At 49.8% G+C, this 27,887-nt stretch overlaps 2 protein-coding genes across 4 annotated transcripts in view; one reads left to right on the top strand and one right to left on the bottom strand.

Annotated features, from left to right (window-relative positions):
• Positions 1 to 1,202: 1,202 nt before the first annotated feature.
• On the bottom strand, positions 1,203 to 18,384 carry TIMM22 (translocase of inner mitochondrial membrane 22). Its single transcript, XM_081172232.1, has 4 exons — positions 18,102 to 18,384; positions 3,646 to 3,842; positions 2,792 to 2,864; positions 1,203 to 1,713 (listed from the first exon to the last, which is right to left on the bottom strand). The coding sequence occupies exons 1-4, from the start codon at positions 18,346 to 18,348 to the stop codon at positions 1,637 to 1,639; spliced, it is 594 nt and encodes a 197-aa protein (XP_081028358.1). The 5' UTR covers positions 18,349 to 18,384; the 3' UTR covers positions 1,203 to 1,636.
• A 57-nt stretch (positions 18,385 to 18,441) lies between these two features.
• The window catches only part of SPECC1 (sperm antigen with calponin homology and coiled-coil domains 1), a 108,802-nt gene continuing 99,356 nt past the window's right edge, over positions 18,442 to 27,887 (top strand). Inside the window, exon 1 of one of the 3 annotated variants that reach the window (XM_081171983.1) lies at positions 18,442 to 18,726. In XM_081171983.1, coding sequence (XP_081028109.1) covers positions 18,457 to 18,726 — 270 coding nt within the window. In that variant the 5' untranslated portion in view covers positions 18,442 to 18,456. The remainder of the gene's footprint in view (positions 18,727 to 27,887) is intronic. The other 2 variants (XM_081171985.1, XM_081171984.1) reach the window with 2 other exon arrangements.

Here is a 27,887-nt window from a genome sequence, read left to right as displayed (position 1 = left end):
ACTAGGGCCGTTGCCATGGGAATGCCAAGATGGGTGCCTGGTGTGCTTCCATCCTCCTCTTCGGTGTCACTTCACAAACCAGCTCTGAACACACGAATGGGTCCCCCCCACCCCGTTTGTGATCTTTTAATTACAATTTCACAGCAAGTCCCAGTGGTGGCGCTGATTAGTGAGAGGGTGCAGAAGGCCCCAGGCTCAGTACGCAGCATCACAATTTGCTGCGGGGGGTGGAGAGCACGCAATATGATGCTGGCCTTTGTCTGATGCAAAACCAACCCAGAATGCAGATTTAGAACCTGCTCTAGAAAAAATAATTTAGTGGAGGGAGGCGGTGAGTCTTGAAGGCAACTTCCTTTCAGTCTAGCATGAAACGAAGCCCCTCGCCTTGAACCAGTGATGCTAACTGAGCTTCTCTCACCTCCAAAGACACAGCTGGGCACGTTCAGCACCAGCCTATGCACTGACAAGCTATAACTGCCTAGTTTAAGTAGATCATCAAGAAGTCCCACCTACCTGCTGCGCTGCCTCACTGAAGTCCTCTGGAGACCCCCAACAGTGCTGTACCGGAGTGGGGGAGGAGAGGTCTCCCTGATGTAGCTCTGCAGTTCACAAACCATCCAAGTTCTTTGGTGTTTTATTCAACTTTCTCTTTTAAGACGCTTCAGCCAGTTGGAAGCTTGAGCTCTCCTGACAAGCATCTGTAACATCTGCAGGGGACAAAACCCTACTTTTTCTTGGTCACTGGCAGAGTCATCCTCTCTTTTCTCCTAAAGGTCTCTTCCCAGAATGTACTGTAGTAGGGAGAGGGGCCCTAGGGTACCAAGCTTAGTGTGGGAGGCAGGAGAGCTGCTTCCAGCTTTACACTGTCTGTACCCAAGAGAATGTACGTTACTCCTTGCTATTCGTATAACAGGAATCTACATATAGCCTCACTACTGGATCCTTCTAACCCAGTACACCATTTCCAGCAGTAATCAGCCAAACGTCTCTGCAATGTGCACAGGCAGGGAATGAAAGCAACAACCGTCCCCTGCTGTTTGACGTTCAAAGGTATACTGCCCCTGCAAAAGGAGGTTCTATGTAGCGAACATGACTAATAACTGTAGAACGATCTCGCCTCAATGAATTTGTAGATGTCAAGCTCCATTTCAGACATCTAATTTAAATTTGATATCCATTGACAAACAACTAACCACAGCATCTAGGAAATATTGTTCTTGTTTCATTAGCATCAAACACTTGACAAGGCCTGGAATAAATTAAATCTTTCAATTTTCTCCTGTATACGACATAGTCATGAAGCTACGAGCTTGTGTTTGTAGCAAGTGCTGACACGCTGTAACAGCTTTTATGCTTGCCACAGCAAATGCATACACTTAGCAGAAGGAGTTGACAGAATACAGGCAGTCCTTGGAATTAACACCTAGTCGTACCTCTCCAACGATGTTTGAACAACACTTTGCTTAGATGACTCGCTGACTCTGCCCACGGGCTGGATGCATATCCTCTTTTCTAGGACACAGCTCTCAGAAACCTTTCCCCTTTCCTTAATCGGTTGTCAGGAACAGGAAAGTGAGTTGGGCCAGCTGTCCTGCACAGTTCACACCAGAAGGTTCCCATTCATTGGCATCAGCTGCTACCGTAAGTAGTAGTCAATCACTGCAGAGAATGCAGCAAAGCCCCCACAGCCAAGGACCCCAGCTTTCAGGCCAGCTGCAAGGCAAAAGGAGAAGGCCGTCAGCACAACAGCACATAATCAAGTTTATTTCCTGTAGCTAAGCCTATATTGTTGGCTGGAAAGCAAAAAAGATCACTTCCACTAGCAGGTTTGATCCCAACCCCTTGTAAAATATTCCTTTTATTTCAGCCCTACAGAGGATGACCTGAACCAGGTCCTGGCCCTAGAAACTGGAGCACTCAGTAAGATCAGAAGCAACAACTCTTGGCTGCAAACACAGAGATGGGATTCAGGTAGCACCAGTTGTCTTTCCCTCTCAAAGAAGTTTAAACCAATCGGACCCAACATAACAAGCTTAGCTAGAAGCTGTTCAGAAAACCATTTAATGCTCTTAGGGAAGATTAACACTCTTAATTTTTAACTTGCCCGGCTCTATCTAGCTCAGTATGGTTTACACCGAATGGCAGCAGCTCTGTAGGTTTTCAAGCAGGGAGTCCTTTTCCCAGCTCTACTTCGAGATTCCAGTGGAGACTGAAACTACAGGGCATCCTAAGGATTGAACCCTTAGACCAAGGCAGAGGTTTTCCATCCATGATCCAAACAGTCAGTGGGGAAAACACCACCTGACTGAGCCACAGCATCTACAGTGGCCACAAGTCAGCTTATAAGGACAAATCCCTGTGTAAACAGAAAAAAGCACCTGTCTGTCAGCGGAAGGTCATCAAAGACAGGATGAGACAATTCACCTTCAGCAAGCAGTTCCAACACCTTGGAGCAGGTGCTAAGACTAACAGCACAATTCTAGCCACAATTCTAGCTACAGTAAGTCCTACTAAATTCAGTGAGGCTTATTCCAAGTTAAATAGGGCCAGGATTGTAGCCAGGCGTGGGGAACTTGTGGTCCCCCAGATGCTGCTGAGCTCCAACTCCCATCAGCCACAGCTGCCACAGCCTAGGATAGGAGAGGTGGGAGTTGCAGTCCAACATCCTGCTCTGTGCTATGGCTCATATTACTTCCTGGCCATAACATTTAGGACCAGTAGAACCTGCAGCATTCTGTCTTTATCAGGATCCAAGTGAGCCCAGCGACTGCTCAACGGCAACAGGACTCACCCCGGAAGCCAATGGCCCCTCCAGTAATGCACCCACTCATCACGCTGTTCTTCCAGTCTGTCTTTCCTCGATACTGGGGAAATGAGAAACACAACATCAAGACCAGCCACATGAACCTCTGCATACAGCACCAATTCTAAACCACTTAGGCCCCAGATGTCTGAAAGACCACCTCCTCCTACAGACCCTCCTGAGTGTTACTATTGGCAGAGGGTGCCCTCTTGGTCCACTGCCCTTGAAAGTTCAAAGGGTGGGGTGGCCTGGGAGAGGGCAATTTCTGTGGCAGCCCCTAAGTTGTGGAATTCCCTCCCCACAGAGGTGAGCCAGGCACCTTTTGTATTTATTTCATACAATTTATATACAGCTTGATTGTAAAAAAACAAAATCAAAACATCAACCCTCAAATCTTTGGTCATATCCTAAAAATCCACATCTTTCAGGACCCACCCTATTCTTGCGACTAATTTATCTGAAACTGTTTTTAATATTTTATCTTGTATAAATAGTTGTATCTGGCCCAAGGCACCTAAGAAATACTGTAATAATCAATCAATCAATCAATCACAACAGCAGCGCTGCTTTTGTACTGTTGGGTGGGGAATAAATCTAGTGGCTTGAGATGAGAACATGAGAGTTCCCCTGCTGGGTCAGGTCAAAGTGGCCAACTAGATGAGATGCCCCAGTGGGAAGACCACAGAGATATTCAGGAATGTCACTTTTAGTCATGCATACAGTCCTACTGAAGACTGTGGCTTTAAGGCTGGCATGAATGACAGCTTACAGTGTAAGATGTTATATTTAAATAAGAAAATCATTACAAAAAACCAGCAGATCAAAGCCGGAGAGTTACTCACAGACTCCACCAGGCATTCAGTGCAGGAAAACATGGCACCGACAATAGCAAAATTCTTGGCGTAGGACATCCCTCTTTGCCCCATGTCTTTCAAGACCTCTTTGGCTGTTGGCGTGCGGTACGGATCCTTGGGGTCAAACCCCACATTGGTATCGATGCCGGCCGTGAACACACCAAAGGCACCTCCCAGCACGAATCCTGCCAAGTAAACAGAAATGTTGGCAAGGCAATTAGCAGGGTGACAGGCTCCAAATTCCATTTCAGTGTTGTTTCTCAGAAGCTTCCTCATCTCAATTTCAAGCCACTCTGCTCGGACACATGAAATCAGGGGAGGCCTGTGGCCCATCTAACTCAGCATCCTGTTCTCACAGGGGCCAACCAGATGCCTCGATGGGAAGCCCACAAGCCAGCAGCATAGCTAGCTGCCTGGGCGCCCAGGGTGGCACAAATGCCCTGCACCCGGAGGCGGGGCAAGCCAGGGCAGAGCACGCTGTGCGAAACCTTCACGGAGGTTTTGGGCAGCGCAGAGCCTGCAGGTACCCAAGCCGCTGCATCACTCCCCAGGAGAGATGTGTGGCTTGGGTGCGCTGCAGGCCAGGCTCCATGGTCACCCCCCTCAGTGATGTAACCCAGGGCGGCCCGCACCCCCTTCCTACGCCACCACTACAAGCACAAGCAGGACCTGCGTGCAACAACACTTCGCTCCCCACTTCTGTTTAAAGCCCTAAACGGCCTCGGTCCAGTATACCTGAAGGAGTGTCTCCACCCCCATCATTCTGAGGTCCAGCGCCGAGGGCCTTCTGGCGGTTCCCTCATTGCGAGAAGCAAAGCTACAGGGAACCAGGCAGAGGGCCTTCTCGGTAGTGGCGCCCGCCCTGTGGAACGCCCTTCCAGCAGATGTCAAAGCGATAAACAATAAGACATCTTAAGGCAGCCCTGTTTAGGGAAGTTTTTAACGTGTGATATTTTACTGTATTTTTGGTTTCTATGGAAGCCGCCCAGAGTGGCTGGGGAGGCCCAGCCAGATGGGCGGGGTATAAATAATAAATTATTATTATTATTATTATTATTATTATTATTATTATTATTATTATTATTCCCAGCAAACTGGCAATCAAGGCCATACTGACTCCAACAATGGAAGGAAAACATAGCCATCAAGGTTAGTAGCCACTGATCACATTTACCCTCCATGAATCTGTCTAAACCTCTTTTAAAGACATTCACTTTGGTGTCCATCCCTGCCTCTTGTGTGAGTGAGTTCCATAGATATGCTATGTACTGTGTGAATAAGGCATTTCTTTTGTCTGTTGTGAATCCTTCAACGCTCAGCTTCATTGTAAGTCCCGGAGTTCTAGAGTTATGAGGCAAACGTTTCTCTCTCCACTTCCTCCATGCCATGAATAATTTTATCTATCTTCTATCATGTCACCATTGACTCACCTTTTCTCTAAACTGTCTCAAATGCTGCAGCCTTTCCTCATGGGGCTGTTGCTCCATCCCCTTGATCATCTTGGCTGCCAGTTTTTGAACCTTTTCCACATCTAAAACATCCTTTTGAACCATACACAGTGTTCCAAATGTGGTCGCACCATAGATTTGTATAAAGGCATTATTATATATACCAAACATCCTGCCACTTAATGCTTTGCAGCTGATGAGCCAGCTAAAGAAAGGTGCATTCATTAAATGTTTAATAAGCAAGTGCACAATTCTTCATTACTATTATTGAGCTCTAAGTGCTCTAAAGTGCCATACAGATGCTTTTCTATACTACTAAAGGCTCGATAATAGCAAGGACGTATTTTTTGACGGCTTCCAAATGGGCATGCCTTTATGAATGACGCTGAAACTCTCCTGCTTCTTTATCAGCCACAAATATATTGTGGGCCTGCAGAAAAACTTTTAATAGGTCTTGCTATGCCATCGCTAATAATAATTTACACAGTGCTCTTTTCACTTGTGGTCGTTCTTGCAACAACCCTGCAAAGTAGGTTGGTTCTTCATAGCCCCAAGTTGTAGAAGCAGAGAGATGCAATGCTATATAATAAATATATTCACAATTATTGTTATTAACCACAAATACGCAGGAACGCATTTTCACAAGGCTTGCTGTGCCGTTGCTAACAAGCATTTTATGCTCTTTTCTCTTGTGGCTGTTCTTGCGACAGCCCTGCAAGGTTGTTGTTGTTTAGTCGTGTCCGACTCTTTGTGACCCCCTGGACCAGAGCACGCCCTGCAAGGTAGGGCCAGTGCTTATTAGCCCCAAGTTGCAGAAGCTGAGAGATGCAATTAAGTTTATTATACCCCAGCAGGATGAGCAGGGTATAAAATTATTATTATTATTATTATTATTATTATTATTATTATTATTATTGCACCTCTCAGATTCTACAACTTGGGGTTAATAGTGTCGCCGGAAACCCCCCCCCAAACACACTAACACGTGGTACACAAGCACCACATGCACACATGCACACATCTTCCCCTCCCTGACCCTGAGGACGTCCCTTTAGAGGGGCATCCCTTAAAGCCTTCCGTAAATAAGGAAGCGCTAGTTTGACAGCTCCCCGCTATGGCACTCCGCATAGCCCTATTCTTATTATGGGTAGACCGGCCGACCGAGTTCCGCTGTCAATCGGCGCCCGCCTCAGCCAATCAGCATTACCGAACAGCGCCCCTTGCGGCGGCCACGCAGGTACTGCAGGCTACTGCCGCTCTTTTCCTGACCCTTGACAGCTCTCGATACAAAGTTTCCGAGTTCAATTGACCGTGACTGATCTAATCAAAATGTAGCAAGCTGCTTCCTGAAGGCGAAAGTGCTTTGAACTTCAAAAACAATATCCCTTATAAATTCACTAAAAATCAGCCGTACTTCGGATTTTCACCGGACCACTTTTATTCTACTGCATATTGCAAGGACTATCAAAGGGGTGGCTTGATATCTAACGGCCATAATCCCTTCACCGAGCAGTCACGTACTCTGTGTTCTTTCCTAGTATACGTGACAACCTTGATAGCCATCGGTGATGGGCTCAGACAGAAGGCTATCAGGGACATAATGAACTGCATATCACAGTGTATTCCGCGCGGACTCTCACAAAGGACTGTGACCGGATTCCCCTCAGGGGGCAGGAACTTCGCCCTTTTTCTTTGTTCTTGAATATGGCTCATGTAGGGAGGGGGAAGGAGGCTCCGGCCAGGTGTCTGGACACTCAAGTTACCTGTGCAGCTCCTCCCCAACTCCTCCTATTCCTAATATAATCATGATGTAAATATGATGTAATTCTGGGGGTGTAGCTAAGGGGATTAGTAACTAATAAAAGTTAGGGTCTCCCTTTGTTCGGGGCTTCCATCTTGCTTCACCTCGTGGGCGGTGGGAGTCCTGTCGCGACAGTCTTTCTTAAATAAAGACCGAGCCTACTGGCTGCTGTTTTGCTCTGACTTGCTCTGGTCGGTGTCTTCATTTGCCCAAGAGGACCCTTAAATTTTCCGTTAACAGTTGGCGACCACGAAGGGACACTTGGTTCTCCTGTAAAGGTGAGAGGGGAGATAGAGGGGATCGGGCGCCACCGGGCTACCTTAGCCCGAGGATCCTTTTCTTCCTCTCCCTGCCTCCTCTTTGCGGGCGGTAATCAACCGTCACCAGAAGCCCAACCAGAGAGAGCAAAGGCGAGGTAAAGCCGGCTAAGGAAAGATCCCGGGATCTGCGGGGGACATCAACGGACGTGAGTATGGTTCCGAAGAAAATACATTGGGAGGAGGGTGGAAAATAACGTCTCCACAACAGCCAGATCTTTCTCCTTTGTTTCCAACGTTGCATCTGCAAAGTCTCGAACCTCCTTTCCCTTTTTCTCCCCCGTTTTCCCTTTCGGAAGTATGGCCAGGAAAACGTGGTGCTTATTGTTTCTCTGACGACCTTTCTCGGAGTCGGCCAAAGGCGTCCCCTACAATTCTCTCCTTTTCTCCCCCGCTTTCCCTTTCGGAAGTGTGGCCAGGAAAGCGCGGTGCCTACTATATCTCTGACGCCCCTTTCGGAGTCGTCCAGGGGTGTCCTTACAAATCTCTCTCTACCTTATCTGCCTGTGCAAATGAAGCCGCCCCTCCTGCCCGGCGACCTTTGTTAGGGATGACCCGGGTATGTGAGAACGCAAGGTCATTTGCTTCCTTTCAAACTTTTGTTTTCTCGGAGCCCGATCTGGCACTGCACTGTGCAGGCGTTCAGTAGGGAAGCCGAATTTAGTCTAAAGGCTAGGCAGGGGGCTGTTGTGGAGGGTAGAGGGGGAGGTTCACAATTGGGGCCCCACACTAGGATTAGCTTTGAAACAGTACTGTGGTTTAGGTTTCCGGGCAGCGACCCGTGGTTTAGGTTTCCGGGCAGCGACCCGTGGTTTAGGTTTCCGGGCAGCGACCCGTGGTTTAGGTTTCCGGGCAGAGACCCGTGGTTTAGGTTTCCGGGCAGCGACCCGTGGTTTAGGTTTCCGGGCAGCGACCCGTGGTTTAGGTTTCCGGGCAGAGATCCGTGGTTTAGGTTTCCGGGCAGCGACCCGTGGTTTAGGTTTCCGGGCAGAGACCCGTGGTTTAGGTTTCCGGGCAGAGACCCGTGGTTTAGGTTTCCGTCCAGGCTCGAGGTTTTTAAGCAAAAATTCGTGGTTCAGAAATAAGTAGAGATTCCACTAAGACTAGGACATTCCAAAATACTGAAAGGATCTTTTTCCATCCTTTTCTTCCCAAACCCTCTTCCCTCTTCCCTTGTGTGTGTACGTTCCTCCCTTTCTGTCTTTAGTTTTCCTCGCTAGCAAAACAACAACCTGATAGAAAGAAAGGATGGGAGCCCAATCTTCCAAACACTCAGACTGGACTCCTCCCGGCGACAAGGCTTCCGCGGAGCCTTTCCGCCACAGGGAGGACTCTGATACCCCTCTTCAATTCGTCCTCTTAAACTGGAAGGAACTGAAAGGGAGAAAGGGGCTCTCAAAGTCCAAACTGAGGGACCTTTGTAACATCTCGTGGGTTGCCTTTACCCACCACCTAGAGCCAGCTTCTAGATGGCCATCCCACGGCTCCTTCAATCTTCAAAAAATGCAAGCACTTAAAACTTACCTGGCAGACGAGAGGCCCCGACAATTATACTACCTGAACGCCTTTGCCGAAGCCCGCGAATTATTTCAACGGCAGCAAGCCCAAATTGTCCGCCAAATGGCTGTTTTAAAAACAACTGGACCTCCCCCATACGATGAGATTAGAGCTCAGGAGGAACAATTGGACCGAACCCTCGTCCCCTTCTACTACCCCGAACCCGAAGCACCCCGACAGCCAGGGCCTGGTGTGGGAGGCAGAGCAGGAGCCGGAGGGGGAGGCGCAGGACCAGGACCGAGGGAGAACGTAACAAACCTACCAGGCGCAGGACCAAGAGAGAATGTAACGAACCCACCAGCCACAGCCACTGCCCCTCCCCAAAGCACCCCTAACACACTGCCGTCCGATCCTTCCTCAAGCGCATCGAACTCGGCAGAGAACCAGGCTGACTTGGACCTTGGGCCTTTACTCAGTGGGCAGCTCCTAACAGAAGGAAGAGAGGGACCTGTTTCCAGTAGAACCAGAAACAGGGACAATCTGCTAAACGGAGAAATAGAAGGTGCCTTTCCACTGCGCGCATTACCTATACCTCCCGTCAGAGCAGGAGACCCTCCCCGTATGGTTTTTACTCACCAGCCTTTCCTTACCTCTGATCTAATGAACTGGTCCGATAAGATGCCCTCCCTACGGGACGACCCAGACAAATGCCACCGCCAAGTGGCCACCATCTTCTCCACTCACAACCCCACGTGGGCGGATGTGCATATGTTGTTGGGAGCCCTTTTTAATGAGGCAGAGAAGAGGGAGATCTTAGCAAAGGCAGGAGAAGCCCTTGGCCGGGAAGGGTACCAGCCAGACCGTCCGACCTCAATGACCCCACTGACCACTCAGACGTTACTTAACGACCCTGAGTGGAACTATAACACTACCGATGGCCAATGGGGTCTAAAAATTTTCAAGAAGGCCATCTTAGATGGCATCAAAGCTGCAGGACAGCGAACTGTAAACTGGACCAAAGTCCAAGCGGTCCTTCAAGGACCTGACGAACATCCCTCTGACTACTATTCACGGCTAGTCTCCGCTATTAAGACTTGGGGTGGAATAGATCCGGAGAGCCCACAGCACGAAGTGATAGTCAAGGGCTTTTTCAAAGATCAAGCCACCGCCGACATCCGAAAGGCATTAAATTCACACCTCGGATACGATGGAAAAACCGTAAATGAAATTCTTTCCATCGCAAAGTCCGTTTTTAACTCGAGGGATGAAAGGAAGAAGAAAGACCAAAAACCCGACCCTCCCCGAGTATTAGCTTATGCGGCCGCGGTTCCCACCTTCAAAGAAAAGTTTAAATCAGGCGGATCGGAATTACAGGACGAACGCGTCTGTTTCCACTGTGAGGAAGTCGGGCACATTAAAAGATACTGTCCTCTTCTGACCAGGAGATCTGAATATAGAAATTCAAAACCATACAGGCCAGAATACAAAGAAGGTGCATATCCCAGGGGTAGGGAACCTACCTCTTCCCACAATGCGAACCGATCCCCAGCCCAAATGCAGTCCCGTGCAGGACCTCCGCAACCGCGGCCCCGAAACCTACCCTACGGCACCACCAACCCCTTTAGCCAAGGAAACCATCCTACGAACCCGACCCACGAAATGGTGGTGGAAGAATATCAGGAACATTGACAATTAAAAGCAGATCCCGCCTCTTTCTCATTTCTCTGCCCGGTCTTGCAATTATCCTCAACAGACCCCATATGCACTATGCAAATTGATGGACAGAACTACGACTGTCTCTTGGACACTGGGGCCACCTACTCCACCCTCACTAACAGCCATTTGACCCCAGGAGAGGAAACGAAAACCGTAATGGGGCTTGATGGGATTCCCCGAAATTGCCCTTTATCCAAACCTGCAAAAGTCTCCGTCGGACCGTTATCAGTTAAACATACTTTCCTATTAACCTCCAGCCCAGTCAACCTTCTCGGTAGGGATCTGCTATGTAAACTAAATGCTACTATTCAATGCGGCCAGGAAGGAATTTACTTACACATGCCAAACGACTCCATATTCAACTTCCAAGGAGTCCTGCAAGAAGCTAACAACAAACCCATTGATCTTCCTCCCGAACTTCTAAATAGTGTCCCTTCCTGGCTATGGGGAACTGAATCGACCTCCGTTGGACTTCTAAAGTCCGCAACCCCAGTAAAAGTCAACTATAGGAAAGACCTACCCTTTCCCTGCACTAAACAATATCCCCTACCTCCCGAAGCAATCGACGGCCTCACTCCGATGATCGATGAATTTCTAAAAATGGGAGTTCTAGTTCCCTGTGCCTCACCATGTAATACCCCCCTACTTCCAGTCAAAAAGCCGAATACCAACCCCGTAAAATGGCGCTTGGTGCAAGACCTTCGACTGATAAATTCCTTCGTTATTCCCAGACACGCCGTCGTCGCAAACCCACACCACCTTTTAAGCACCATCCCGGAGGGAACTGTAGTTTATTCCGTAATAGACCTCTGCTCCGCATTCTTCAGTATCCCTGTGGATCCGGAAAGCCAGTTTCTCTTTGCTTTTACCTGGCAAACAGGCCAATTAACGTGGACCCGGTTACCCCAGGGATATGTAGAGTCCCCAGCAATTTTCTCCTCCATATTACACCAAGATCTCCTTGATGTGAACCTTCCGGGTGGCTCTGCTCTCAGACTTTACGTAGATGACATTTTACTCTGTGGACGAGATTTGGAATCCTGTAAATCAGATACTATAACTCTCCTGACAATATTAGCACATAAAGGCCACAAAGTATCCCCAAAGAAGATACAATACTGCCAAAAGGAGGTAAAATATCTTGGCCACATCCTCGGACAAGGTACCCGTGCCCTCACCACCGATAGAATCGAGGCCATAACCAGACTACCCCTTCCAAAAACCAAGAGACAACTCAGAGGCTTCATTGGAATGAGTGGATTTTGCCGAGCATGGATCCCCCGTTATGGTGAGTTCACTCGGCCCCTCACTGCAATGACACATGATAGCGCCCCAGACCAATTGCAATGGACTGCAGAGGCACTTGAAGCCTTCGAATGCATCAAATGGGAATTAAGGTCATCGCCCGCTCTTGGACTCCCAGATTATAGACTGCCCTTCTCTCTATTTGTCCACGAAAACAAAGGGGTAGCCTCAGGCGTCCTTACACAACCGTTCCAGGGGAGGAACAGACCTGTGGCTTATTACAGCCTACAGCTAGACACTACGGTACTCGGAAATGTAGGATGTCTTAGAGCCGTAGCCGCTGCAGCCTTGCTTCTAGAAAAAGCCCAAGAAACGGTTTTGGGACATGAATTGACTGTAAACGTTCCCCATGCGGTGGCCACCCTTCTTAGCCTACAAGGCTGCCAACGCTTCACGATACAGAGGCTGAATAGATACGAGGCTATCCTCCTAAGTCCATCAAACGTAACCATTAAAAGAGTAAATTCCCTCAACCCCGCAACCCTTCTACCCCTTCCAGACGACGGAACCCCACACCACGACTGTAGCCAGGTAGTACGACATGCTGAGAAACCACGGGGAGACCTTGACTATCTCCCTTTGGATAACCCACACCTAGTACTGTACACTGACGGGAGCTCGAAAGTAGTGGGAGGAGAGCGGAAAAGCGGATATGCAGTCGTTAGTGACACTGATATCCTGGAAGCGCGCCCTGTCCATGCCAAGTATAGTGCACAAGCGGCCGAACTCATCGCTTTAATCCGGGCATGCGAGTTAGCAGCAGGAAAGAGGGTAACAATCTACACAGACTCCAAATATTGCTTCGGTTTAGTTCACGCTACCGGACAAATCTGGCTGCAGAGGGGCTTCCTAACGGCCGCAGGCACTAAGATCGCCCATGCGCCCCTAGTGCAGCGCCTTATGGACTCCATACACCTTCCCGAGGAAATAGCGGTAGTCCACTGCAAAGCTCACACCAAAGGGAAAGACCCAGTATCCACTGGGAACCGCTGCGCAGATCACATGGCACAAGAGGCAGCCCTTCAACCGCTATCCCCGGACAATGAATTCCAGGGACCCCAAATTCCATCGGACGTAGACTTTAACCTAATGTATAACACCGCCACCCCTGAAGAAAGGCAAGGATGGGAAGAACACGGAGCCATCCTTGAGAATGGCATCTGGTACCTTCCCGACAAGAGACTTATAATGCCTAGACTATGGGTACCCAAACATGTCAGAATTCTTCATCAGTGTACTCACTGGGGAAGAGACAAACTTATAGACTCAGTACAACGCTGCTGGTATGCCCCCGGGCTAGCCCTCGCCGCGAAGACGGCAGTAAAGAACTGTCACACTTGTCAAACCTTTAACCCTAAGCATACTGCCAGAAGTCCACCCGGAGCCAGACCATGGGCTTTCGTCCCTTTTGAAAGTCTTCAAGTCGATTTCATAGATTTGCCCCCTTGTCAAGGTTACAAACATGCCCTTGTCATTATCGACCAATTGACTGGATGGGTAGAATGCCTCCCAGCCCGCCGAGCTAATGCCCAAGCGGTTGCAAAAACCCTACTGCACGAAATAATACCACGCTTCGGGGTACCGAGACATATAGACAGCGACAGAGGCTCTCACTTTACCTCAGAAATAGTTCAGCAAATCGCCAAAGCCCTAGGAATCAAATGGAAACTGCACACCCCATACCATCCCCCATCCTCAGGCCAGGTTGAAAGAATGAATCAACAGCTGAAGTCACAACTAGGAAAGCTTTGTAAAGACTCCGGAATTAAGTGGATCAACGCTCTCCCCTTAGTTCTACATAATCTCAGAGCATGTCCCCGGGGAAACTTAAACCTATCCCCCTATGAAATACTCTTTGGCAGACCCTCCCCGGTATATAATACCCAATTTCCAACTTCCGAGTTAGAGGTAGGCGAGTCAGAATTAACGCAATATGTGATACACCTACAGAAGCAACTCATTCGCCTCCACAGATATGCTGCCTCAAGCCAAAACATCCCTCTAGATGAAAACATTCACTCGTACCAACCAGGGGACTGGATACTCGCAAAAACATATCACAAGGTACCCCTACAGCCCACCTGGGAGGGCCCCTACCAAATACTCTTAACCACTCCAACTTCTGTTAAGGTAGCGGAAAAGACAGCCTGGTTGCACCATACCCGCTGCAAGCCGGCTTTACCACCCGAACCTACACCTGACGAATCACCCTACCACGTCCCGTGCCAGCCAGCAGACGACGACAGCTACAACGACCAGAACCAACAGACCGGACCAGATCGGGGCACGAATCGAGCCCAACAGACCGGACCAGATCGGGGCACGAATCGGGCCCAACAGACCGGACCAGATCGGGGCACGAATCGGGCCCAACAGACCGGACCTGATCGGGGCACGAATCGAGCCCAACAGACCGGACCTGAATCACCTCACACATCAACGCTCTGGTCCTCCGAACTCATCACTGCAACTAATCAAAAGGGTCAACCTCCCATCCGTCTCAAACTCCGGAAAGCTACACCACCTCATCGCCCCCCATTTGACAGCTCTGCAGTTTGACAGCTCCACCTCATCTCACCGCTCCCCATTTGACAGCTCTACAGTTTGACAGCTCCACCGCTCACCGCTCCCCATTTGACAGCTCTACAGTTTGACAGCTCCACCTCATCTCACCGCTCCCCATTTGACAGCTCTACAGTTTGACAGCTCCACCGCTCACCGCTCCCCATTTGACAGCTCTGCAGTCTGACAGCTCCACCTCATCTCACCGCTCCCCATTTGACAGCCCTACAGTTTGACAGCTCCACCGCTCACCGCTCCCCATTTGACAGCTCTGCAGTCTGACAGCTCCACCTCATCTCATCGCACCCCATTTGACTATGACAACCACCATACTCATCCTGCTCCTCCTCCATTTCACCACCACCTTTTCCCAGAACTCCACGATCACACATGCATCTTGCCCTGGATTACAAACTGAATACAATTACCTGGACTTTGGCATCGTAGATATGGTAAAAAGAGGAACATTAGATCGCCTTGGGGATTTCGAATTCTGCTTGCCAGAGACCCGCGTTCTGCTTCGGCACTCCGTTTCACCGATCCTCTCCGCACACCAAACCTGGGAACTCTTTGTTCGCTCACCATCCTTCCGACCTCTAGGCAAATTCATACTCACCAGAGACGGGCCCTGGAACCGTGCCCAATGCCTCAATGGCTCTTACGTACTTTTCTCCGATGGTACACTACAACAATCGCTGAACTGGACTGTTCTCGACAACGGTGGCGGAGAGTCAGTCTATACTGACCAGAACCACCCCACAGATCGTTTGATCCACGGATTTTACTGCCAAAGGGTAGATTCCACCCCCCGCCAAACCATTCTACAAGGCATCTGCCTCCGAAGGTACTGCTGCGTCTGGGATATTGGATTAGCCTCCAATTGGGACGGCAAAATGTACCTAGAAGGATGGCACTACCCCGTACCTCCTACAGCAGAATGGGATACCACCGGCCCCCAGAGATGTGGAGGCCTTGCTACAAACTTAACCTACTTGTTGCGCCAAGACCCCCTTCATCCGGCGGGCACTGCACCTCGACAAAGGGGGGAACTGTCAACGTCCCAAAACCCCAACAACAACGACCTCTTGTCCACCTGGCATTCCAACTCCTATCTGAAACTCATCTCCCAAATTGCAAAACAAACAACTGCCAACGAATGCTGGATCTGCGCCAACGCTCCTTCACACCTCCACAGCGGCATACCATTCCTTGGAGTACCCCTCACTTTAAAACAACACCTTTCCGCTGATGTACGCTCCTGGAACCTGACCGCCGTGAACTTAACCCACCAGTACATCTACCTGACGGGACCCACAACAGGCGACCTCTGCCGGAAATTCAGTGGCAACGACAAAGTTATCGGCGAGAGCACCTGTAAGTACACCCTTGATATTACCTTAAGCGGCAAGATTACCCTATGGCACCAAGGCAAACCTGCCACCCACCCTACCCTATTGTCCGCATGGAAACGTGTAATGGACTTGCCTGACCCCTGGGACCCTTCCCCGATCTCCCAGTGCTTTTTCCGCACCTTCCACACTGGGCGCATAGACTCGTGCTTGCAGGGGCTGTTCTGGATTTGCGGCCACCGCGGCTATACATGGGCCAGCCCCCACTCCCGTGGCACCTGCTACCTTGGACTAATTTTACCTGGGGTCCGTGTTACCCAAAAACTTCCCTCCGGAAAGAGGCGCAACAAGAGAGCGAAAGACTTGTCAGAACTCTCCGATGTAGCGGCCAACGGGGAAACTTACGGCCGGGCCCTCTTTCCCGCTTATGGGGCTGGCTCCAACCACGTCGATATCCTTAAACTGACCGACATACTGCTGAACTTTATGGAAGAATCCAATGCTGCTACCCCATCCATTTTAACTGAATTAACAGAGGTCAGGCAGAATTCGATCCAGAACCGCCTTGCTTTGGACTACGTACTCGCTTCGACTGGAGGGGTTTGTGCCCTCATAGGAACGGAATGCTGCACTCACGTCACAGATCAGACCTTGAACATCACAGGACACCTCAATAACATCCATAAACTGACCGATAAACTCAGGGATATCCAACACGAAGGCCTGTCGGACACTCAGCTCTGGAACTGGCTACCTGGGTCGACTTGGATAAAACAACTTCTGGGGAACGGCCTCTTAATATTGATCACTGTTGCCATCTGCATTGTTTTCTTCTGCTGCATGATCCACTGCTTCCCGATGTGCTGTCAAACTTGTGGTTCTTGTCTTCCTGCCCTTCGTCCGCGATCGACCACCATCTACAGACCACCGGCATCCAAAATCCAATCAACTCCCATCGAGATGGGGCCCTTGCACCACCTCCAGACTCTGGACTCTAGGTATGATATGTCAAATCTCTGTTAATTATGCGGAGAAAAGGATTGCGCGGTTTCCCTACCTACGCAATCTTATCTCCGAAGGGGGGAACTGTCGCCGGAAACCCCCCCCCCCCAAACACACTAACACGTGGTACACAAGCACCACATGCACACATGCACACATCTTCCCCTCCCTGACCCTGAGGACGTCCCTTTAGAGGGGCATCCCTTAAAGCCTTCCGTAAATAAGGAAGCGCTAGTTTGACAGCTCCCCGCTATGGCACTCCGCATAGCCCTATTCTTATTATGGGTAGACCGGCCGACCGAGTTCCGCTGTCAATCGGCGCCCGCCTCAGCCAATCAGCATTACCGAACAGCGCCCCTTGCGGCGGCCACGCAGGTACTGCAGGCTACTGCCGCTCTTTTCCTGACCCTTGACAGCTCTCGATACAAAGTTTCCGAGTTCAATTGACCGTGACTGATCTAATCAAAATGTAGCAAGCTGCTTCCTGAAGGCGAAAGTGCTTTGAACTTCAAAAACAATATCCCTTATAAATTCACTAAAAATCAGCCGTACTTCGGATTTTCACCGGACCACTTTTATTCTACTGCATATTGCAAGGACTATCAAAGGGGTGGCTTGATATCTAACGGCCATAATCCCTTCACCGAGCAGTCACGTACTCTGTGTTCTTTCCTAGTATACGTGACAACCTTGATAGCCATCGGTGATGGGCTCAGACAGAAGGCTATCAGGGACATAATGAACTGCATATCACAGTGTATTCCGCGCGGACTCTCACAAAGGACTGTGACCGGATTCCCCTCAGGGGGCAGGAACTTCGCCCTTTTTCTTTGTTCTTGAATATGGCTCATGTAGGGAGGGGGAAGGAGGCTCCGGCCAGGTGTCTGGACACTCAAGTTACCTGTGCAGCTCCTCCCCAACTCCTCCTATTCCTAATATAATCATGATGTAAATATGATGTAATTCTGGGGGTGTAGCTAAGGGGATTAGTAACTAATAAAAGTTAGGGTCTCCCTTTGTTCGGGGCTTCCATCTTGCTTCACCTCGTGGGCGGTGGGAGTCCTGTCGCGACAGTCTTTCTTAAATAAAGACCGAGCCTACTGGCTGCTGTTTTGCTCTGACTTGCTCTGGTCGGTGTCTTCATTTGCCCAAGAGGACCCTTAAATTTTCCGTTAACAATAGTAAAAATAATAAATTTAAAATAATAAATTTAAAATAATAAAACAGAGAATAAAGATCCATTGTTATTCACCACAAATGTAGCTGCACCGACGCTAATGAGCACAACGGACGCATGCGCTCTTCGCTTAAGGTCTTTCTCACGACATCCCTGCGAGGCAGGCCGCTGGGAGGGCCCGAGAAGTAACTATTCGCAAAACCAAAAAAAAGAGAGACGCCCCGCCACCAAACGCAACCCCTCTTTCCCTCCCTGCTCACCACGACCTACCCCCGACGCAGGCCAGCGCCGCCTTGAAGCCGCAGCTCTCCATGGCCCGCTCGACCATCTTTTGCTCGGGGCTCTTGGCCGGCGCCGGGAAGCCCCCGAGGGCGGCCGGGTCCAAGGCCCTCGCCTGCCTCGGCCCGCGCTTCTCGCCCACCAAGTGCTCCAGCAAGAGGCTGTACTGCAGCGCCCCGGGGGGCACCGCAGCTTCGTCGGGCCTACTCGGGCCCGTGGAAGATGAGGCCGCCGCCATGACTGTCCGTTCCCCGCCTCAGAAAACCAAGACTACGGCTCCCGTCATGCCTTGCTCCGCAGCGCCCGGCTCTCCCAATAGGATTCGTGCTGCCGAGGCTCACGGGAAATGTTGGCCGCTTGGCGGTTTTTAAACTCAACACTGCGCAAGCGCCGCCTCTCACGCCGCTTGCCTCCGCCGAAACTACGACTCCCGGCATGCACTCCAGGCGCGTCGCTCTGCTGGGATGGCCTTAAGCAGCATGGGACGTGTAGTTTTCTGGGGCGGTGGAAGAGCTTGACTTGCGCGAGGTGGCCCCCTGCCGGGCGTGCCAGGAGCCGTTGCATAGGAGAGAGTTTGCAAAGGAGGACCAGACGGGAGCATCTTTGGAAGGGACAGGTAAGTGTGCTCCAGGTGAGGCGGGCCTAGAGCTGACGGGTCCTTGAGGGCTGCTGCTGAGGGAGAAAAGAGGCACCCGAATTGTTTAAAGGGGCTCCCTGATATTGCAGAGGGGGGCTGAATTATTATACCATATTATATATTCAATTAATAATTACATTATTACAATGACCCTTGTCTCCCAGGGCCTAGTCTGCTACTCTGACCAACTATATCATACTATCTGGGTTGTGCTATTTTTATCTGACTCTCCATTCAGTGTGGCTCCTCCTTTTTATCCTTGCTAAAACTTTATTGGGGGGGGGGGGGTTAGGCCGAGAGGTGGCAGTTGTTCCAAAGCCAAGGTCACTCAGTAAGCTTTGTGGCTGAGTGGGGCCATTCTGGGCCTAGCCTGACGCTCTAACCCACCAGGGCCCGTGGCATAGTGAACTTTTAAAATCCTTAAAGTACCCTGGGGCTTTCCTGGAGGTTATGATAATGCTTGATTGTGGTTAAATACAAAGTGGCTGGTTGATAATGTATTATTATTAATTAAATTTGTATACTGTCCTTCATAACATAAATACATTGACTGGCACACCAACTCTAATTAAGAGTTGGGGGTGTGAGGAAGACTAGTGGCTCAGAAAATAAGTATTTTCAGATACTTGAAGGTGGTTTGGAAATGAGCCTGCCCCTGAGCAGTTGATTTGGGATGTTGCGAAAGGCCAGCAGATCAATTATTCAATATTTTTATTATTATTGTATCCCACACCCAAGGAAGAAGCAGTTGTGGGATTTCCTCCCACAGTTGTTGACATCCATGTCTGGTGAAACAATGGGGTGAACTGAAGTCAGTGCTATTTTTCTAGAAAAAGAGGTGCTGGAACTCACAATGAACTCCTCCCTTGTCTTATAATGGCAATGGAACCCACCTGAGAGGTGATGGAACTGAGTTATGGTGGGAAAAATCCCTGGGTGAAGTCAAGCTGTTGAATAGTTACAGCGTCTGCTGTGGCTGTAGAGACTGATATGGGAGAGACATGTTTTGTTGTAGCTGGGGCAGATGGAAGGCGTCCGGTGCTGCTGCTGCAGATGTTGTTTCTTTTTGTGCTCCTCCAAGCGGTCATTCCTCCTCTGGTCACTGCTGTGGATATACAACTTGACCATTTTGTCTCCAGGCACTGCAAGGGCATATGGCAGGACAGGCCCATGCAGAGTGGGGGGCAAAACTGGGTACACTTGCCCCAGATCTCAGGGAGCTAAGTTGGTTCCCCCCCCCCAACAAGCTCTGCACAGGCCTGTGACAAAGGTAGTGTTGCCAGTCCTTCCTGTCACGTTTGCAGACATCTTTGTACTGGAGAATTGGTCTGCCGACAGGCCTACTCCCTGAAGCCAGCTCTCCATAGACTACGTCCTTGGGAATCCTGCCATCTTCCATTCTGTGTTGCTTTGTGTCCCTCAAGTGTCCAAAAAACTTTGCCAGCTTTACTGTACATCTTGACTTCATCTCAGGTGCAAAATGTCTTGGGCCACCCCTGAAATAACAGGTTTTCATAGTGCACTTGTTTTCACGTTGGTGAGTAAACAGATGTTGTAGGCTTTTGAATTGCATGCCAAACCTATTTAACCCAAGGAAATAGTGTGGAATGTGATGGCTCTTTCTCCAAAATGCCTCCCACATCCATCTCTTGTGGCAACAACAGTTGCAGGTGCTTCATTCCAGCTCAGATTTCTTGTCCATCTAAGCCAATATTGTCCACTCTAACTGGCAGCAGCTTCTGATCAGTGCCGGCCCTTCACGTTAGGTGTGAAGATTTGATGTGAGGTTTAAAGCTTCGTAAGTTCAAAAACATATTGCTAGGTAGGTTCCATACTATGGTGACACGATAGAAGGTTATAAAACTGTACATGGGAGAAAGAGAAAGTGGAAAGAGAAATATTTTTTCTCCTTCTCTCATAACATTTGAATCTGTGGGCATCCAGTGAAGCTGAATGTTGGAAGATTCAGGGCAGATTTTAAAAAGCTTATTCACACAGAGCAGAGTTTAACTGTGGAACTCCCTGCCACAGGAAGCAGTGATGGCCACCAACTTGGATGGCTTTAAAAGAGGATTAGACAGATTCATGGAGGGGAGTTTTATTGATGGCTAATAGCCAGATTGGCTATGCTTTGCTTGCATGGTCAGAGGCAGGAATGCTTCTGAATACCAGTTGCTGGGACCCTCAGGAGTGGAGAGCGCTCTTGTGGGCTCTCTGATCCTGCAGGCTTCCTCGGTGCTCTTATTCTATCGCTGTACGTGTGACTTTGTCAAAGAAGTGCGTGTTCCATTGGAAAGGCTTGCTGCGTTACATAATTCGGCTAGTGATGCTGCTCTAATGTGACATTTGCCTGCTCAACTTGGAGAGGGAAGGAACACTGTTCCATCGCCACGCTCGCTTGGAACTGCCGGTGAACCTGTCCTCCGTTCACGAGCGTGGCGTTCTCCTACCCACCCTGTGCAGAAGAATGATCGTTTCTCTTCCCTGCTCCCCCTTTAAATATCCCGTCACCATAGCGACTGCTGGAACAGGGTGCCTCGCTGGCAGGCGGGTGCCAGCCTTCCCTGAGCGGCTATGGCTGTTGCGGCAGAAATAATCGGTTTGCTATTTTTAATAAAGTGTGTTGAAGGAGGCGTGATTGACAGCTTGGCCCAGGGGTACCATCGCAGGTGGGGAGGAGGGAGGTTATCCCTCAAAGCGAGGGGGGCGTCACTGAACCACGAGTAAAACGGAGGTTATGGATTGGGGCCTGGGGCTCAGCGGTGGACCATGTGCTCTATGTATGCAGAAGGTCCTTCGTGAAAAGGATCTGGCACAGAAGCAGGGGAGCTTTTTCAGCCCCGGGGCCACATTCCCTTTGGGGGGGGCACATGCCAGAGGTGGGTGGGGCCAGAGGCAAAAGTGGGTGGGGCAAGAGATGTAAAATTTAGCTTTGTATTGCAGGCTGTCTAGGACAAACCTAGACAGCATCTTAAAAAGCAGAGACATCACCTTGCCAACAAAGGTCCGTATAGTTAAAGCTATGGTTTTCCCAGTAGTGATGTATGGAAGTGAGAGCTGGACCATAAAGAAGGCTGATCGCCGAAGAATGGATGCTTTTGAATTCTGGTGCTGGAGGAGACTCTTGAGAGACCCATGGACTGCAAGAAGATCAAACCTCTCCATTCTGAAGGAAATCAGCCCTGAGTGCTCACTGGAAGGACAGATCCTGAAGCTGAGACTCCAATACTTTGGCCACCTCCTGAGAAGAGAAGACTCCCTGGAAAAGACTCTGATGTTGGGAAAGATGGAGGGCACAAGGAGAAGGGGATGCCAGAGGATGAGATGGTTGGACAGTGTTCTCGAAGCTACAAACAGGAGTTTGACCAAACTGCGGGAGGCAGTGGAAGACAGGAGGACCTGGCATGCTCTGGTCCATGGGATCACGGAGAATCGGACATGACTAAACGACCAAACAACAACAACAACAACATTGCAGGCTAGCTTCCACACACTCCTGCACACCTCTGATGGGAGGGTGTTCCACAGGGCAGGTGCCACCACCGAGAGGCCCTCTGCCTGGTTCCCTGCAAGCTCACTTTTTGCATTGAAGGAACCGCCAGAAGGCCCTCGGAGCTGCATCTGTATGAACACTTGTCTGTTTCTCAGCCCTGGATGTCTCCCTAAGCTCTTAACACTCAAGTTGTCTCCAGAGAGGTGGTGCTTTTGGTTATGCAACAACGCCGATCCCTCTCTTTCTCTCCTGGAGCAATCCAACTCAACTCTCTTCCTCTTGCGACTTTTTGCTCTCCATATGCCCTTGGATATATTCTGCCTGCCCACCCTGTGCCAATTTCTCCTGTTTCGTGTATTTGCTTGCTCCACCCACGCGCCATGCCCACTGCGTCGGCGGGTCCGAAATCCTGAGGAATCAGCAGTTCAGCTTGTGCGACGACGCAGGGGAAGCCGGCTGACAACTCAGCTGTTTTGTTTCTAGCTGGGCCCAGACCGCTGAGCACCCTCGGAGGCAGCCACGTTGTCGAACTTGGCAGGATCCACTCCAAAGTTTCCTCGCATCAGTAGCTCCAGGCAGATCTTATTCTGTGGCCCCTGCTACTCCTACATTCCTTCAGGCCACAAGGACTGGGAGTGGATAGTTTATTAGTGGCATTGACAGCATTTAGCCCCCAAAACGGCTTGTGGTTTTAACTGGACTGTTGCCTCGTCTTCTCCCAGCTTGGAGGCTGCAGTCAGAGCGGGATCAGGGCCTTCGTCTCGCCGTCTAATTATGGGCCTGTCCAAACATTGTGGCTTCCTTTTCTTTCCCTTGTGATTATGGCCAGTGTTTCTGAAAAGAGTCCACGTCTCCCTTCCCTGCCAGCGTCCCTCAGTTTCTCTTTCTGCGAGCTAAGCCTTGAGTGGGAAGAGGCTTCCTGACCCTCCCTGCTTATGTGTTGTGAATCCAGCAGGTATCAGAAGCCGCCTTTTATACCAAATCGTCTTCTAGTCTAGATTCTCCGCCTTGACCCCCCCCCTCCATTCTTTTTTTAACTGGAGATGCTTTCAGGAAATTGATCCCAGGGCCATGCAGGCAGGCACTCTGCCTTTGAGAAACAGCCCTGTCCCGTAACAGCACAGTAAGTGGCCTTACGCTGTTTAAGAAATAAGAAATTTTTATTTATACCCCGCCCTTCCCGGTTCAGAAAACCGGGCTCAGGGCAGGGCGGCCAACAACAAATTTAAAACACTTAATTGATGCAACAAAAAAATAGCATAAAATACCGTATAAAACGCGAATAACAATAAATTCAGAACTCACAAATCAATTTAGGGGGAAAATCCATCCAATAAACATTAGATGATCACCAGGGCTAGCTGGCTAAATTAGTCCTATTTGGGCTAGCGAGGAGACCAGGGGAGAATTAACTGTGGGATCCCAGAGCAGGTAATCTTCATAAAAAGGGGAGAGGGAGGGAAGGGAGGGGAATAAAAGATCAGGCTAAGTTTAAGTTGAAAGCCAGGTGGAATAGCTCTGTCTTACAGGCCCTGCAGAAGGAAGTTAAATCCTGCAGGGCCCTGGTCTCATGGGACAGAGCATTCTACCAGGTCGGAGCCATCACTGAGAAGGCCCTGGCCTTGGTGGAGGATAATCTGACTTCCTTAGGGCCTGGGACCTCTAAACTATGATTATTCATGGACCTTAAGGTCCTCTGCAAGGCATACCAGGAGAGGCGGTCCCGTAAATACGAGGGCCCTAAGTCCATCTAACTCAGTATTGTCAGCACTGACTGGCAGTGGCGCTGCAGGATTTCAGATGGGGGTTCTCTCTCCCAGCCCAGATCTTCAGGCAAAGGGGACATTCCCAGGTTGAACTGTGGGACCTTCTGCATGCAAAGCAGGCGCGCTCCCACTGAGCTCTTCCCTTGGGAATAAGGGTTCTAGTCCTCATGGTTCCTAGCGTAAGGCGGATTGAATTGGAACCTAGGAAGCTGCCTTATACTGAGTCGGGCCATTGGTCCATCTAACTCAGTGTTCTCTATGCTGACCGCCAGGAGATCTGCTCTCCCGGGTTTCAGCTGGGGGTTGATCCCGTGGGTCTTCTGCCTGCATAGCAGTTGCTCTGCCACTGAGTTGTGCTCCTCCTTCTGCCTTGTGGGTGAAGAACACCCTGCTCCTTAATTCTAAATATGCAGTTGCTCAGTTTGGAAAGAATGGCATGCCTCCATTCCTTGGTCATTTTACACCCAATCCCAGCAACGATGGATCAGGCAATTAATTAATTTGTTAGCCACCCGATACAGGGCAGTTTCTTGCAATCAAGCTTGCTTAAAACGGCCACCCATATTTAAGAGATCGTGGCATAAAACGCCACCCTCTGCAGGGCGAGCAGTGACGGACACATAACAGCAGCTAGTAATTTTAATAACTGTTTTGTGTGTGTGTGTTTTAAAAATGTTTTTTATACTGCTGCACACTGATGAGAAGGCAATGTATGAATACTTTAATGACAGAAATACCAGATCAGATCATAATAAATAATCTCAGAGACTGGATCGAGCGGCAATAGCTTCTCCTTGCACTTGAGGGACGTCCATCTGTAGGAACGCAAAGCCAGCAGATTCAGAGTGTGCAAGCTCAGAAGGAAAAGGGGAACAGTCTCCAGATGAGCGGCTTCTTCTTTTTGCCCCTGTTTCTCAAGCACTTCTCTTTTTCATCATTATGATGATGATGATCATCACTATTATTATTTCTTTCCTCTGGCTCGCTAAGTGCTCTCTTCCTCTTTGGGGTGGGAGGGGAAGCTTAAAAGTGGTTGTGTGGAAAACCACCCTGCGTCCAAAAATACAAGGCTTGGAAAAGGCAGCCAGGAAGCCGAGAGCTGCTTGGCGTTCTTTTGTAACAGCTCCCTTGAGCCTAAAAAAACTGATTCCCTCCCTCCTTGACTTTCTCCGCTGGCAGAATAATGGAAGAAGCTGTTTTCACAACTCCCTTCCACTGTGTTTCTGTTTAACTGAAGCTCTTAAATTTGAATGCTGCGGGGCAAAGGAGGAGAAGGTGTATGCTTTTTTTAACAAAAAGGGAGAAACTTAGGTTTCTAGTCCTCATGGGTGCAGACATAAATCTGTTTTTAGCCCACCATCAATTTTAATTACTAATACCTGAGGGGTTGTTTTTAACTGTGGTTTTATTGACAGTTTTATTGTTTTATTCCTTTTGTGAAGCGTTTTGAAGTTTGTTCGTTGTACAGTAGTTTGTTTGTTTTTTACAGCCAAGCAGTATATAAATCTTGTGAAATAATAATAAAATAAAATAGATGTACCTTTGACCACAGTACAGTTGACAAACAGGGTGTAGCAAAAACTTCTTTAAAAGGAAACACAGATTTTCCGCCACAGAAGCCCGCATTTCATTGACTGTACATGCATTCCACAAATTATCCTCACTGGCCCTGTTTCCTGTCACAAGGAGGAGGCAGCTGCTCTGCAAAGCAGGTTGGCATCTTCTCACCTACCCCCCCCCCCAATTCCTTTTCTTATTACTGGGAATCTTATTTGACAAGCTTTCTGGCTCCTGAAATTTCTCTAGGAGTCGCCTGTCTGCTTTCAAGAGCACATCTGCATCCATGAGGACTAGAAACCTGCAGAGCATCCCCTTTTAAAAACACAACAGCATAGCTTAAATTCTCCAGAAAGCGTAACTCTGCTCATTTTAACATGTTATGTCATTTTGTAACCTCAAGTCACTCGGGGCTTCCTTTGGTGGCAGTGATGAGCAGAGGCTGATTGACACTGAGACCAGTCTCCTTAGGTAGTTCGTATAATCAAAGAGTTGTAGCCTTGGAAGGGGCCCCAAGGGTCATCTAGTCCAACCCAAGTCCGGATTGGCTGTTGTGTGTCTTGGCTTCCCTGTTCCTTTTTCACCTCGCCATCCGTGCTCTCATTTCAACCAGAACTTTTTTCTTTGGCACCACGAGTCGCGCAGCAGCGAGGGGTCCCAGAAGGACCCCTTCTTACTGTTATTTTTCCTGCCTGATGCTCTTAGCAGCTCCGGGAGATGGCTGGATATAGCCTCACCCTCTCCATTTCCCACAATACCCCTGGTCCGGCATCACCCTGAGGAATTGTGGGAAGTTTCCTTGTCACCTTGTCGTTCGCCTTTTCTGAGACTGGGGTGGAGGCAGGGAGACAGGTTTCAGACCCCACAAGAGGGGAGGGACCTCAAACTCCACCCTCTGCCACAGGCCCTGATCCGCATCCCGCCCCTCAAGTACCCCAAGTGAGGAGGTGATCTCCCCACCGAGAGATCCCTTGAAACACAGAGCCTTGGGGACAACCCTCCACTGTAATTGATCTTCAGCCGCCCAGGAGCACCAGAAGAACTTCTGCCTAGCACACGGAAGCGCCTTGGTTCTTCCCAGCCTCTCCCTTGGTCCAAGAGAGGGTATGGTGGCGCCTCTTGCTAAGCCAGCCTTGGGGAAGCTGGCTAGGGAGGAATCGGCTGGGCTGTTTATAGCTGTCCGCCACATAATTGTGCACAGCTGTCTGAAGTTAAGCCCTCTCCACACAGGTCCCTTGCTGTCTTTTTTAGCATGGAAGCTGGCAATTTTTTTAATAATTCGAGAGAGCGCAAACAGCCTGGCATGATAGATGGAACCATCTGCTCTCCAGGACACAGTGGTGAGAGGGAGATAAGATGTCCTTTTTTTTTGAGTCTGGAGTCTTATTTAGGGTCGGAATTAAATACAGGCAAGGAAGGCGTGTAGCTCAGGGGCAAAGTGCCTGATCTGCCTTTGTTCAGAATCATGAGGACTAGGATCTTGGGATAGCTCAGTAGCTGAGTAGCTGCTTTGATGCAGAAGCCTGCAGGTGTAATTGCCAGGCAGCGATAGGGGAAAGGGCCCCATAGGATCCTTGCTTTGTAGAAGCACCTCTGCCAGCCTTCGGGCAGTCGGCCTTGATCTTGCCCGTCACACAAGTTAATCGGGATCTGAGCGTCGGACAATGAGGTCAGCAACCCGCTCTTGTGCTTTTGCGTGCCTACGCAGAAGAAAATTTCTCCTGCACGCAGAGCCTCTGTGAAGCTATCAAGGCTAGGTAGCCTTTGGCTAGGCCTGTCCTCTACGATTTTGACATCCTGTGGCAATGGGTTCCACAGGTTAATCCCACCCTTGCGTGCAGAAGCACTTCCTGCTGGTCAGTCCTGAATCCAATGGCCAACCTGGATCTCTAGCATTCGAAAAGAGCGAGGGGACCTCCATTTGCTCTCTGCCTCTCCAATACATTTGTCATTGCATGTGCCTCTATCATAAGAATAGAAAGCTTTTCAGAATCTTTTCCCCAGCCCTGCCTGGGATCGAACTTGGCACCTCTTCTGCATGCAAGCCATGCCCCCCCCCCCTTTGCAAAGGGAATCCGTTGCCATGTTCATCTGAGTCACCACCGCTGAGTGTGTGAGACACGGAGCAACGCTTACAGGGAACCCAAGCGCCTGCCCTCTGCACCGGGTTATCCTTCTGGCTCTGCCTTTGTCTTGCTGGGACCACCAGTGGCCCTCCAGGGCGTCGGACAGAGAAGGGTCCTTTGAATCTGGGACCTAAGACCATAACGAGAGCCTGCTGGGTCAGGGCAGTGGCCCAGCCAGGCCAGCATCCTGTTCTCCCA

The sequence above is a fragment of the Podarcis bocagei genome (assembly GCF_964188305.1).
Source record: "Podarcis bocagei genome assembly, chromosome: 15".
Lineage (NCBI taxonomy): Eukaryota > Metazoa > Chordata > Lepidosauria > Squamata > Lacertidae > Podarcis > Podarcis bocagei.
This window is presented reverse-complemented; position numbering and strand designations above follow the sequence as displayed.

What these genes read in the sequence shown, in the direction of transcription:
- TIMM22 (XM_081172232.1), bottom strand. Translation starts at nt 18,348, where the DNA reads ATGGCGGCGGCCTCATCTTCCACGGGCCCGAGTAGGCCCGACGAAGCT. An exon ending in GGCGCTGGCCTGCGTCGGGG is followed by an intron (nt 3,843 to 18,101) that starts GTAGGTCGTGGT and finishes TTTACTTGGCAG; the next exon opens with GATTCGTGCTGGGAGGTGCC. An exon ending in AGGGGCCATTGGCTTCCGGG is followed by an intron (nt 1,714 to 2,791) that starts GTGAGTCCTGTT and finishes TTTGCCTTGCAG; the next exon opens with CTGGCCTGAAAGCTGGGGTC.